Below are 13,238 nucleotides of genomic sequence, written 5' to 3' on the forward strand. Positions count from 1 at the left end.
GAAGCCTGGAACCTTCTCCTCCTCCACTTCGACTCCCAGTGCTGCAGCGGTTCTTCTCCTCTTTGCTGTGACACTGCCTCCAGCCACGCAAAACCCCACAGCGGTGGCTCTAAGGTCCTGGAAGGTCCCTGCTCCCAAAGTGACCAGGGAATGGCTCTGCCTTGCTGCCCTGGGGCCGCCACAGCTGTGTTGGCAGTCCGTCCACCCACACCCTGTCCCCACGGCTTTCTGGGGTTTGTGTAGGGCTGTGATGACCACCAGGCATGCTGGAGCTACGGTGTCTATGTAGAATATGCCATGTATTTGTTTTTAATGGGATAGTATGGAACAGTTCATTAAAAAAAAAAAAAAAAAAAAAAAAAAGAGAGAGAAAAATGGGTGTTCCCCACCCATTGTCCATAAAGCTCTGTGTGAAATGGCCCGTGTCCACCAGCTGGGAGTGCCAGCTGAGGGCAGGGAACAGCCAAGGGCAGCTGCAGTGAGCAGGGCAATGCTGCTCCCAGGGGAAATGTGCCTGTTCCTCAGCTGCTTCTGCCATGAAGAGAGCAGGTAAGTCTCTTCTGCGGGTCACACAACAGAGGTAAGTCCACATGCAGACAAGATGCTGCTCCTTGGGAGAGGCCCTGGCAGCGCTGGTGTGGCTGCAGCTCTGCAGTCCAGCTGCAGCTGAGGCTGGTGCAGGTCAGCTTTGGTGCCGTGTTCTGGGGTCCCGCCTGAGGACCACCCCCGGCACCAGGACATGCCCCGGGAGTTCAGAATCCCCCTGAGGAACGGGGGCGGTGTCCCCTGCTGCTCTGCCGGCGCCAGGAGGCTCGGCGGGAGGCAGGCCGGTGTGGAATGTTCTCCATGCCGATGCTCGCAGCATTCCGGGCCGGGAGCGTTGCCCGGGAGGAGCCGCTCAGCAGCTGCTGTGCCAGGAGCTGCGCCCGCTGCTTCTGGCATCTCCTTTCGCCACAGGAGGCACCGTGCCGGAGCTGGTGGCGCAGGACAGCTCAGGAAGCCGCAGAGGGTGCCCCAGAAGGGGACCACCCCATCTCCCGCCCCGGCTCTGCTCCGTCCCGCCGGGTTCCTCCCCAGGCAGCGTCACCGCAGGAGCAGCACCAGGGGCAGCAGCAGCAGCGTGGGACACACGGAGATGCCAGCGGTGCCACCGCAGTCCTGGGCGTTCTCCTGCGGACGGGAGACAAGGCGTCAGCCTGCCTGCTGCCAGGACAGCCTGTCACCTTTGGGTGATGACCTTTGAGCAATGCCTGTGTCCAAAGGATCACACCGGGAGCCAGGGAAGGCTCAGGTTTGATTCCTGCCGGCCACAGCAGCCTCCCGTGGGCTGGGAGGGCACTGGGCTCCTGGCAGGGAGTGCGTGTGTGCGCGCCTGCTCCCGACCCTGCGGTTTCCCAGCTCCAGCCCTTCCCAGGGGTACCCATGTGAAATCCTCCTGCCAGGAACCCCTCAGTGGATTCACCGTGTCCTGCTCCAGCCGGCAGCACGGGCACCCCATGCAAGGCTGCAAGAGGAGACACGGGCGCATTTTGGGATGCCCGTGGTGCCACCCAGCCCGTGCTGTCCCTCCTGTCCCCGGATACCTCAGGGTGGAAGGCGTGGCACGAGTCCGGCCGCCGGCGCAGCTTCTGCGAGCGCATCCGCTCACACTTCACCGAGGCGTTGTGTGCGAGGCTGTTAAGGGCTGGCTGCGGACAGGGCAGGGGAGGAACCCACCCGGACCCACGGGGCCCCCATGCAAGCTCGGCTGGGTGTAACTGCACCGCCCTGTTCCAGCGTATCTGGTCAGCTCAGGCCAGAATGTGCACCAGCCCGACCATCTTCAGTTACCCTTATCAGAACTCTCAGGAATCCGTCACGGTTACTGAGACAGGAACAGTGCTAAATCAAGAAAGAAGAGCCTGAGAAGCAGAATACCAAGAATGCAAGAATTAGATAAAGGGGGCCCATGAAGAGATGACCTGTATCATATTTCCTGAAGAGTGTGTGCTGGATGCATGGACAGGATAGAGGGACCAATGAAATAATGTGTGAAGGGTAGTCTTAGAATGTATAAATATAAACTAATATGAACAATAAATGGCTTCTCCTCAATCATATTGGTTGCTGGTACAGAGGTCCTGAACTCCTGCACCACCCAGGCAGGATGAGGGAAGGGCAGGTCACCCTGCACGGGCTGGAGACCTCTCCCAGCCAGGCCGTGCTCTCCACCCCCATGGCAGTGGCAGCAGAAGTGCATTTTCCACCCTGGCAAACACGGACCTGACAGGGCCTGTGGGGCCCTGCCTCCCTGCCATGCATGGAAGGATATATTTGACCTCCTTTGCATCCATTGGGACGGGTGGGAAGATGCTGCAATCGCAGACAGTGTCCGTGACGAGGAGCAGGAGGTTACTGCTGATGATCTGCTGGGCCACAAACATCCTGCAAGGGAAGAGCAGGTGAGAAAGAACACAATTCTCCAGCCCAGGGCAGCAGCCCTGACATTGCCTGAACCACAGCAAAGAAATGGAAAGAAAACAGAGATCATTGGGAGCAGCAGAAAGCCAGCAGAAAGCAGGAGAGACCAATGAGCAGGGGTACACAGGGAGAAGTGCCATTGACACCCCTTTTTGGTCTCTTTTTGGCTCAAATCTACAACTCCGTGCTAGGCACAAAAGTCACAACCAACCCAAGAACCCAATCAACCAGCCAAACCCAACACAACCCCCCCAAATGGGGCAGCCCATCACAGCAGTGACACCTGAGCAAAGCCTGGCTTCTCCCAGAGGTTTGTCAATGCCTGTTTAATGTATGTTCATGTGTGTGCTTGTACAGTGCAAGGGTGTCTGTGTTCTGTGGTCCTGGGAGGAGCAGTTGTGCTAAATTTCACATTCCTGGAGAGAGAAATGAGGAAGCCAGTAACACTGTGGGCCACACTGGTGTGATGGGACTGACCAAGTGGTGTTTGGCAGGGAGCCAGCATGTCCTGGAGCCGCTGGGCACAGGGAAGGCTGGGGACACCAGGCTCAGCGTGCCCACACTGCTAGCAGGGCTTCTGGAACAGAAATACTGGTTTGTGGGGCTGTGCCCTCTGGGCAAGCTGACTCTGCTGGAGGAGTGCCCAGTGTCCCTGGATATTCAGCGCCTGGCCTTGCTGCCTTCCAGCCCCCGGGGATTTCCGTGTTCCCTTTTAAAGGTGTCAAATGTCAGAGCAGCTGACCATTTCATTAGTGCTCCCTGACTAATGAGCTTTGACAAGCAGCCCTCAACCCATGCACAGACTCAGCCACCAGGACAGACATGCCCCGTGCATCCATCAATCCCCAAGCCAATGTTTGTGGCCAGGATGGAGCACCCAGCCCACCCCCGCTCCACCAGGAGCTTGTGGGATGTGATCAGGAATGCCTGCAGGCCAGGCTAATGCCCCACAGAGCCTGGTGCAGGGGGGAGTCTCTCCCAAATATCTGGGTAGAAGATGCACAAAGACACCTGGGAGCCAGAGACTGTAACTGCAAAGGAGCCAAGCAGGACACAGCAGCTGCAGCTCCAGTACTGGTGAGGTGCTGCCTCCAGCAGGGAAAGGGCAGGGCCAGGTTTTGCCTGTGGCTGACATCTGTGACCCAAAGAGGTCACTCCGTTCCTCTGGATGCGCCCAGAGCTCAATACAACACCTTGTTGTCATCAAATCTGCAACCTATTCTGAAACAATGTTTGGCAAGGCTCTGGTTTTCCTAGAGCCAAGCCAACTAATGGAGGCTGTTTTTCTAACCTTTAAGTCTTTCCTGCAGTTGATCCAATACTGAGTACTAGGTAGGATTGCTTTGTATTTTTTTTTAGGAGCAATTTCAGTCAGATCTGTTTGGCCTCCTCACGTTAGGAAAAGCTGGGTCAGTGGAAATTCATCTTTTTTGTCACCTTTCCACATGTGATTGCTGATGGCAGCATGCAACCACTGAAAACAGCCTCTTTTCACAATGACTTTCCTGTTACTTTCGACTTTCCATTCACTTACAATAAAAATGGGAAATAAAAAGTGGACCCTTGTTTTCAGTTCTTTCAGTCTAACACTTATGTTTTGTTCCCCATCCCTGCTTTTTGTCTTGTTTCTGCAAAATACAGAAAAGGATAGAAATGAAGGGAAAAAAAGGAAAAAAAAAAAAGAAAAAAAATAAAAGAAGAAAAAAAAAAAGAAAGCCAAGAGCATTGCAAAGAGGAGAACTTCCTAAGAAGAAAACTTTTGCCAGAAACATGAAAGAAGATAAAAAGTTCCTTTCTGAAATCTCTGGAATGGAAAGATATACATATTTAAATTGTTCTTCCGCCACCTCTGCTTATTAACAGATGGTTTTAATTTTTTTTTTTTTTTTTTTTTTTTTTTTTTTTTTTTTTTTTTTTTTAGGAATCAGCACCCTGGTCTCTTCCCCCTCTCTGTCCAGCATGGCTCTGTGGTCAGAGCTGGGGATGTCGTGGTGGCCGTGCCCAAATGGTTCTCTCTCAAAACATCTGAATTTGTGCCAATGCCCAAATGGGTCTTTCTCAAAACATCTGAATGCAGTGTGGTTGCTCTCCATTGTATTTTAAAAAGAGGCTAAAAGGCATATGCAATGGGATTTCACTGGGCAGTCTGTTTTTGGATTGACTCCATTTCTGTGTTTTATTTTAGAGTAGTTGCAGAGCTAACAGAGTAAATGACCACACGTGGCCATTGGGGCAGTGGCAGGTGACCCTTCTCATGCTGCTGTCACCCCCAGCAGCCCTGGGACACGGCCCCTGCCAGGGAAGCTGCAGCTCTTACTTTTGGCAGTCCCCACAGTCGATGAGCCCGTTGGTCTCCTTGATGGCCGGCTCGTACACGAACACGGGGTACTCGGTGTCGCAGGGCTGCAGCATGTCGTGCTTCTTGTGCCTGTGAGCTGCGGGGACACACCGGGACAGAGGTCAGGGGGGTGCTCACACGGACATGGGAACATCCCAGACCTGGGATGGACTTTGCAGGAGCAGCTTCCTCCAGCAGTGCCGGGAGCCGGTGCCCAGCGGAGAGAAAGGGGCAGGAGATGCTGCAGAAAGCAGCAGGCAGTGATCCCCGCTCCCACTAGGTGGTGTGGGAAAACCAGCCATGGTGAGAAAAGCCTCCGATATCGCCTCCTGCAGCAAGCCCGGACCCTGCCGTGCCCAGGCTGCAGCCGAGAGGCCACAGTGGCCACCCCAGGGGTCCCCCTAGCCACCCCAGGGATGGCCCTGGCCAGGCGGGCAGCGACATACGGGCACAGGTACCGCTGTGTTCAAAGGAGCTCGGGTGGCCCTCCTGAACCAGAAATTCCTCTTGCCTAAGCCAGCCCTGGCCGATGCAGTTTTTAAACACTGAAACCTGTGCCTGGCTGGTGCTCCGTGCCCGTTCCCAGGGCTGTGTCCCTGCGGGAACGCTGTGTCCCTGCGGTGGGGCTCTCAGCAGCTGCTCATCCCTCCTGAGCCCTCTGAGCGAGCCCACAGCAGGAAATTGGAGGGGCTCAATAGGTGTCATGTTAAGAAGAAACCACCAGCAGCGAACAGATCTGGCCTGAGAGCACAAGGAAACAGATGACAGCCTTGGCAGACCAGCAGAGACCCAGCTAATGAACAGCACTGGCTCCTGGAGGGAGCAGCTGCTCCATCACTCATCAGTCACACTCTGGGGGGCTCCCAAACTAATTTGGGGATGAAGGGGAGCTGAACCACTTCACTAAGCCTCCCTCAAGAAGCAAGAGCACTCTTTCTAGGAGTTGAGCAAAATCTGTCTTGCCTGAAACTACTGCCTTGGGCCCTCCTGGCAATTATTTCCTGCAGTTGGAGGTAGCAAAGCCAGCTCTTGCCTCTGTAGGACACAGGGGACTGCCGCTGGAAATGTTAAGCTTTGTTGCTAGGGCAGAGGTGGTCGTGGCTCAGCCAGCAGCAAGGACGAGAAATGGTTTCTACATCAGCTTTGGGTCTGAGCACAAAAGCCTCAGTTTGCAGCCCCCACCCACACAGCAGCACAGGCAGAGCTCCTGGGGGGACCAGCAGGGAAGAGGGTCCTCCTCACCTGGAGGACGCCCAGTTTGCAGCAGAAGCGCTGAGGATTTACACAAAAATGCAGCAACTTGGGTTTTAATCAGCAAATGTATGGTGAGCAGGCATCCAGAGGGCATCCGTGATTGGATGGGTGATTTACATCACTGTAAACCCCTCACTGCTGGGAGCAATGGGCTCCTCTCCCCCGGCACTGCCGGAGCGGGCAGAAAGCAGCAGGCGCCTCCCCGCAGAGCCTGCCGTCTAAACACAATGTGGATTACACGAGAGAGACAAAACCTGTATGATTTTCTCTGATTTTTCTCCCCACCATGGCAATCCAGCAACACAAGACATCCATTAAGAGCCAGGAACTGCAGCCCAATCTTGCCTCTAATGCCTTGCCCAGGTGAATATGATGGGCACTCAACCCCCTCCCTGCAGTGCGGAGTCTCTGGTAATTGTACTTTGTGCTTTTGTTCAGAAAAAGCACTTTTTTTTGTTCAAAAAGCAGCACTCAGGAGGCAGTCCCCTGCTTAAATCCTACCAGACTATGGCACCCACCTTTTGGTGACACGGTGAGGTTCATTTTGCACAGATTCAAAAGCACACAGAGGCCGACTGCAGCACAATGCCTCGTTCTGTATTCACCCTGGGTTCACACTGAATTAATCAGCCCAACTTGTCATTCCAGGGGCCGGCAGCACCTCTGCCACCAGCCAGGAGCTGTCTGGCTGTGCTCTGCCACCATTTGCTATCCCTCTGTGCAAACCCCACGCTGCAGAGGCAGGGAAAAGCCTCCCCCATTTCTGCCGGTGGAGAATGACCCATCACAGGGACTGACTGTCCTGGGAAGACCTGGGATGGGCAGAAAACGACACCGTTTCTGAGGTGAATTTCAGACACTTCTGATGGGGCATGCAGAATATCCCTGTTCACACTGTAAGGAGAGAAGCTGCAAACACTTTCTGGCTCTGAGCAGCTGCAGGGCTGGTTAAGTGTGTTCTGGCAAGGAAAGTCCCCAAACTAAGACTAAAGAAGTGTGAGAAACAGAGCAGCATTTCTTTCACTATACTGGGGGCTGGGAAAGCAGCTCCAAACCCTGAAACAGGTGGCCAGGCCATCACAGCCTGCACAAGGGACAGCCCTTCTCAAGGACATGCTCGTGGCAGGACCACACACTGGTCCCTCAGCCACAAACCACCACAGTGCTGCTGAGCTGCCCCTGGATTTACAGCACTGCCACTGCAGCACAGCTGTTGGCAAAGAACTCTGCAGTTCCTGCTCAGAGGAATCTCTGTGATCACCACAAAGGTGACCTTGTAAAGTTGGGGCAAACTGCTTGCAAGAATTGGACATACTGCACATATGGAACATATGGCAAAGAGCCCTGACATACCAAGACCTCATTTTCCCCCTGTCCCTGGTCAAGAATGACACCCTTTACTAGCTCCTGTTTTAATATCATGTCCTTTAGTAGCTTCCTTTTATAACACCATCAAAGCAGATGGAGTTAAAGCAAGATACAATACAGTGGTGTGAAGGACAGGGTGCAGGGAGGGCTGGATGAGACCATCAGCTTGGAAAAGGCACAATGGAAGTGGATCTGAGGCCTCTCAGCCTCAGCCAGTGTGGGATGAAGGCTGCCATGGTAGGCTTGAAGAACCAGGCCCCACAAAGGAAAAGTCAACTAAAGATAAATGTGGCCAGCACCAAGGTGTATTTTTAAACTGGCAGAAGTGGCCTGCACAGACAGACCTTAAGGTGTGGTGTTTTTTTTTTTTTTTTTTTTTTTTTTTTTTTTTTTTTTTTTTTTTTTTTTTTCCCTTTTTTCCTGGCACAAACTGAATGAAAAGAAGCTGCTTTAAAAAATCTAACTCTTGCACAGAGACAAGACCTATGACAGAGATTAAACTTAAGCCTTCTGCCACTTAATTTGCTGGGAAGCAATGCAGCTGCAGCAGTATTGAGAGGTTCAGAGAAGCCCAGGAGCGTGTACATCATCAGCAAAAGGCTCAGGCTGAGCCTCTGCATGCACATGCTGGACATCAAAATGTTATCAGCGCCCTGAGAGTCTGCTGGTCAGGGATTAGTAAACAGCCAGAGGAGCTGATAACAAATTGCAAACTTTATAGCAAAGAGTGAGTTAATTCCAGGCTGTCGTTGCTACCATCTGCACTTGCAGAAAGACTTTGTCAGACATTTGGCAACCAATCCTTCTGAGCAGCAAGGGCAGTTGCTGTGCCTCGTTATGAACTGTAGAGCCCAGATTGTGAACTCTTTCCCACCAGCATAAATCATGCACTCCAGTCAGAGGATTTACTCTGGGACACGTGACAAAATCTGCCACCTAGTTACCAATATAAAAACAGAGAATTTAACCAATTATCTTGTAAAATATATTCTGTGTACATTACTGTGCAGTAAAAAAAGGAGAAACTTTTATGATCTACAGAATTCTAGAAATAGTTCTTTCTAGGCTGCATGCCTTGGCTGGAAGTATTTTTGGCTTAATTAAAAGCTTTCAAACCTGTGCTGATGTCCATAAAAGCAGAAGCCCTTGCAAACACAGAGAGAAACTGAGATGGTGAGAGCAGAGAAAAATCTGTGGCAGCAAACACGTCTTCTCACCACCTCTGAAAAGCAGATTTGTGTGATGAATGCGGTCTGAATACATCACACCCATATTCCAACAGCAAGTCTCACCTTCCCAAAAAACAAGAGAACTTGGGAAGCAGGAACAGGCTCAGTGCTGCAGAGCCAGAGGTACACAGTGAGGCAAGGGAGAGCATTAGATCCCTGATCGTTAATTCCTCTGCACATAACCCGGAAAAAATGTGTGTGCTCCATTTCTCTCTCACAAAATGTCTCCTTCGCTTCATATTTTTCGCATACATCAGCCCTGGCGTGCAGTCAAGAAAATGTTAACGTCTCTGGCAAAAACCTACAGCCCCTTCTTAACAACATGTGCAATCCATTTCTTCCAGCCCCAATAGTATTCTTCCACCCTGCTACTCCCCCACACACATGGACACTCATTTTTTCCCTCTGCAGACACCCTCTCTTGCTCTTCCTCTTCTCCATCCAGTGAGACACATTCCAACTGTCTCTATTTCTCCATCTCTGTCTCACACATACGTCTTGCTGGGCAGAGAGCAAATTGGCACACATGAGCCAGATATGGAAGCAGGGAGATCCAAACACAGGCGCAGTCTGGACTCTGTCTTGGAGGAATTTCTCACTCGCCTGCAGGAGTGGATTTATGAGCTACAGCCTATACTTATCAGTTGAACTGCTTGAAAGCCCTCCTGCATTATCCCAGAGCTGGGCTGGGATTTATCACAACGAGCTAAGCCATGGTGTGTGGAAAAGAAGACTTAAGTTGCTTGTTATTAACTGAAGTCTCCAAGAGCCATGCAGTTTGTCCTGAAAGAAGGCAGGGGTTGGTCTTTGGGAATATCAGCTGGGAAGAATGGGCCAGCTGGGAACCACGGTGAAGGACATGCCATGGAACACGGGCCAGGCAGGCCACAGCAATGAGTGATGGTGCTGTCTGTGACTGCAGCCCCTCAGGAGGCTCCTGTGTTCCTTCTTTTATCAACTTCTCAGTGACAGACCTTCCATCACCAGCTCAGCCAGTTAAATGAGCGACAGCATCTCTTTGCAGACCAGGGAAACAGAGCCAGGCTCTGCCTTGGCCCTGTCACACCTTTCTGCAAATCCTCCACTGTACAAAAGGTGGAAAAAAGTCTTCGCTAGCCTAGGAATTTCTAGTTAATTCTCTTTTTTTCTAACTAGTAGGTGGTTCTACTTACAGTGATGGAAGACAGCCTTGGCTGGAGAAGTCCCATGACACACAGACACACAGTGATGATGGAGACATGTGACAGTTTCACAGGATGGCAGCGACATGGAGACATGAATTTGCACACAGCAGTTGTGGAGGTGATGTGGGAAAGAGATGAAGGAAGCACAAAAGGAAATGTGATGAGCAGGACACCAGTGACATCTGCCCTCCCTTTCTGCTCTCTTCAAGCACAGACTAAATCAGGCAGGCACAGAACATCCACAGCAGAAACACCACTCTGGCCTGCTCCAATGAAGGAGGAGTCTCCAGAAGTGCCATGAGCACTGCACCATCTGACTCTTCCTCACCAATTCCTGCATGAGGCCACTCCTGTTGTCCTGATGTGTTACATAGCAGTCAGGGCTGCTCAGAGGACAGCTGCCATCTCTTTGGAGGTGGAGAGTGTGACCTAAATAGCACCCACAGAACTCCCTCTCAAGAGGGGAATTTCACTTTCAAAAAACGACTGTTTCCCCATTCTGCCGGGAGAGTTCAGTGCAGGAGACCCAGCCCCACAGCTGGCATGGAAGGTATCAGTGTCCCCACTAAAGGCACCGCTAGTGGTCAGTAATTAGCAAGACTAATTACAGCCCCTACTTGGCTGTGCAGAGCACTCCTCCCCTTCCCCTCTGAGTCTCCTCAGGGCCAATAGCATCCCCCCTGCCTGCAGGGGCTGCGCTGGGACTGCAAAGATTTCCTGGGCTGTTTTCAGCAGGCAGCACTTCAGCTGCAGGACAGGTCATTGGATTTCAAGCCACACACATCCCTCAGCTGAACTCAGTTCCTGTGCAATGCCATGTGCCATCTTCTTCTCCCTTCCAGAGCAGGTCCAGTGGGGAAGTGAAAACCCTCTGTGTGTTGCTGAACTCTAAGGTTTCTGTCTGCTAGGCACTAGAGAGACTCCTGTTTCACCCCTGCTCTGTCCTGTCCTGGAGCAGACTGGAAGGGAGGCTTTCCAAGAGAAGTTCTTTGCAGCTGATGGCCTCTCTCACCCCACTGCACATAGGGTAGGGGTCCTCAGGAAGGTCCTACGTAGGGGTAGGTCTCCCCTCTCCTCAGCAAATTACCCCAAGGGAAGCAAGCAGTGTGCTCTGAGCAGCACCTACCTCACCCTGATCCTGCTGCTGGAATGGGGGGTGGAAATAGGGAGAGATCTGGAAGCTGGACTCCAGTGTCCATGGAGGAAGGGGTGTGGGGCAGAGGGCAGGCTCCTTGCACAAGGCCAGGCTTCCCCATGCAGTTTCTGCTGTCACCAGTGGCTGCAACACTCACGTGCTATGGGGCTGCTGGACTCTAGTGTACTCACCATCTGCCAAGTTGTCTGAGTGCCAGAAGCTACTCATGTTAAACTCCAAAAGGAAGCTGTCAAAAGAGCAAGAACAGAGGATGCTTTTTCAGCAGCCTGGAAGGATGCAGGTGTCAGGGAGATGGCCCTGTTGCCCACTGAGTATCAGTTCTAAAATGTTTACTACAAATTTTTGGCAGTGCAAGTCTGATTTTTTTTTTAAATTAATTTTTTTTCCCCTCTCCACATGCTAGAATGTAGCTCTGTGGATCTGTACTGTGGAAGATCTGAACGGACTTTTTCCTGAAGTATAACCCTGTGCAAGGGGCTCGTCAGTGTAGGAAGGAACAAGTATGGGGAGATAATAATTTCTGAGGCTGGTCAGGGATTCAGCCACTGCAGGACCCAGCTGAGGCGCAGAAATGATGGCCATCAGAAGCCCACACTCTGGCTGCTTGGAGGCAACTGCATGGAATCGTTCTGTACAACAGGCTAAAGTCCTCAGAGCTGGACCTTTACCACATCTCCCTTTCTGCACACCCAGCGAGCTGAGCAGTGCCACTTCCATCCTGACTTCAGCTTGAACTGAACTCTGATTCACCCCAGAAGTCTGAGGTGAACCCAAACCCTAGAGAAGAGTCTCCCCTCTCTCCCTCCTTGCCTGGCCCTCAGAGCTGAGCTGCCTTCAGCCTTGTCCCCCTGTGAGAGGAAGATGTGCACTCACTCCTCACGGGCAAACGAGACAAGCAGGAGGACTCGGCACCAAGGATCTGCACGGAGCCCCAGGAGACACAAGTCCTATTTCTGACTCAGGCACTTTGTACTGAGTGATTTCAGGTAAATCCCAGCCCCGCTGTGGGCCTCTGCCTCTCAAAATGGCAATAGTAATAGCTTTGTGTCTCCCAGGGGCACGGAGCAGAGTTGAATGTCAGGAGCAGGTTGACAGCAATGCCCTCTGTGGGGGCTTCCACTCACAGCTTTCCCAGCTCTTGCCCCTCCTGCTCTGAGCCTCCCAAACAACCCCCTCTTTTGGTACTCACATGAGGAAATCACTTATCAGCCACTTCACTGCAGCTACAAAGGCATAAATTGGCTGGAGAACAAAGGAAGAAATGAGAAATACCATAAGGACCTGGCCAGAGAGTTTATAATTATTATGCAGCACCCCACATTTTAGACTAAGTCCCTCCACCGATCAGAGCTCTTGAAGACAGGCTGGAAATTCAAGGTCTGAGCATCACTGGAAAATGTTCAAAATACATCAGAAGGCAGCAGAGCTGCCCTGCTACTAATAATACCTCCTCACCCCCTCCCCATCAGGGTCAGGGAGTTTATCAGGAATGTCTGAAGGACTTTGAAGATGTAATTGCCTGATGATTTCTCTCCAGTGTGGATGACCTTCAGAGCTCAGAGCAGGAGTGAAACACAGCTAAATGGGACACCACCAGTTTAGGATGCTTTTGTGTTCTGAGAGCAAGTGGTGTTTCTGGGACAAGTGACAGCACTGTCCAGGATTTAGTATTATCTGCCATTGATTGATTATGCTTAACTGTGCTTTCATCCAGCTTTTCCTCAAGATGGCATGACTTCTATCATCTTCTTGCTTTTCAGCTACAAATTGGAAATCCAGCATTATCCCAGAGACAATTCATCTGCAGAGGATACTGCTGCTTCTTTTCTTCATGGTAACCATGTCTAATTTTCATCTCCCCCTCTCATAATCATGCCCATATCCTCAAAGCCAAAACAGATGCAGTAGTCACAGGATACAGGATAATGTTCCATTACTGATGACTTCAGCCAAAATAAATCAGCAAATAGTAAAATGTAGAGATGGTTGGGAATTTGATTGATTTTTATGTCTGTATATGAAAAACTGACTTTTCTTGATTTTTTCCTTTCAAGGGTTTTGCTAAGAGGAGAAGATGAGAGATGGAGGCTGGATGCTCACCTTTTTATTCTCTTCCCAATTCACCTCATTTTTGGCAGCTCATAGTTTGTGACATTTCTTTCAGTGATCAGAATTGGAGGACATAATCAAGCAAATATTTTCACTACAATCACCATGTTATCTAGCCAGCTTAAGCATAGCCATTGCAG

At 51.4% G+C, this 13,238-nt stretch overlaps 1 protein-coding gene and 1 pseudogene across 1 annotated transcript in view; one reads left to right on the forward strand and one right to left on the reverse strand.

Moving 5' to 3' along the window:
* Positions 1-278: 278 nt before the first annotated feature.
* Positions 279-13,238, reverse strand: part of CACNA2D4 (calcium voltage-gated channel auxiliary subunit alpha2delta 4) — a 125,699-nt gene continuing 112,739 nt past the window's right edge. The window contains exons 33-39 of the mRNA XM_066320233.1: positions 12,179-12,231; positions 11,160-11,215; positions 9,822-9,842; positions 4,778-4,895; positions 2,312-2,424; positions 1,584-1,666; positions 279-1,170 (exon numbers count right to left, since the gene is read on the reverse strand). Of these exons, the coding sequence (XP_066176330.1) occupies positions 1,084-1,170; positions 1,584-1,666; positions 2,312-2,424; positions 4,778-4,895; positions 9,822-9,842; positions 11,160-11,215; positions 12,179-12,231 (531 nt within the window). The 3' untranslated portion in view covers positions 279-1,083. The remainder of the gene's footprint in view (positions 1,171-1,583; positions 1,667-2,311; positions 2,425-4,777; positions 4,896-9,821; positions 9,843-11,159; positions 11,216-12,178; positions 12,232-13,238) is intronic.
* Positions 7,818-9,406, forward strand: LOC136361077 (uncharacterized; annotated as a pseudogene).

This window comes from Sylvia atricapilla, chromosome 5, assembly GCF_009819655.1.
Source record: "Sylvia atricapilla isolate bSylAtr1 chromosome 5, bSylAtr1.pri, whole genome shotgun sequence".
NCBI lineage: Eukaryota > Metazoa > Chordata > Aves > Passeriformes > Sylviidae > Sylvia > Sylvia atricapilla.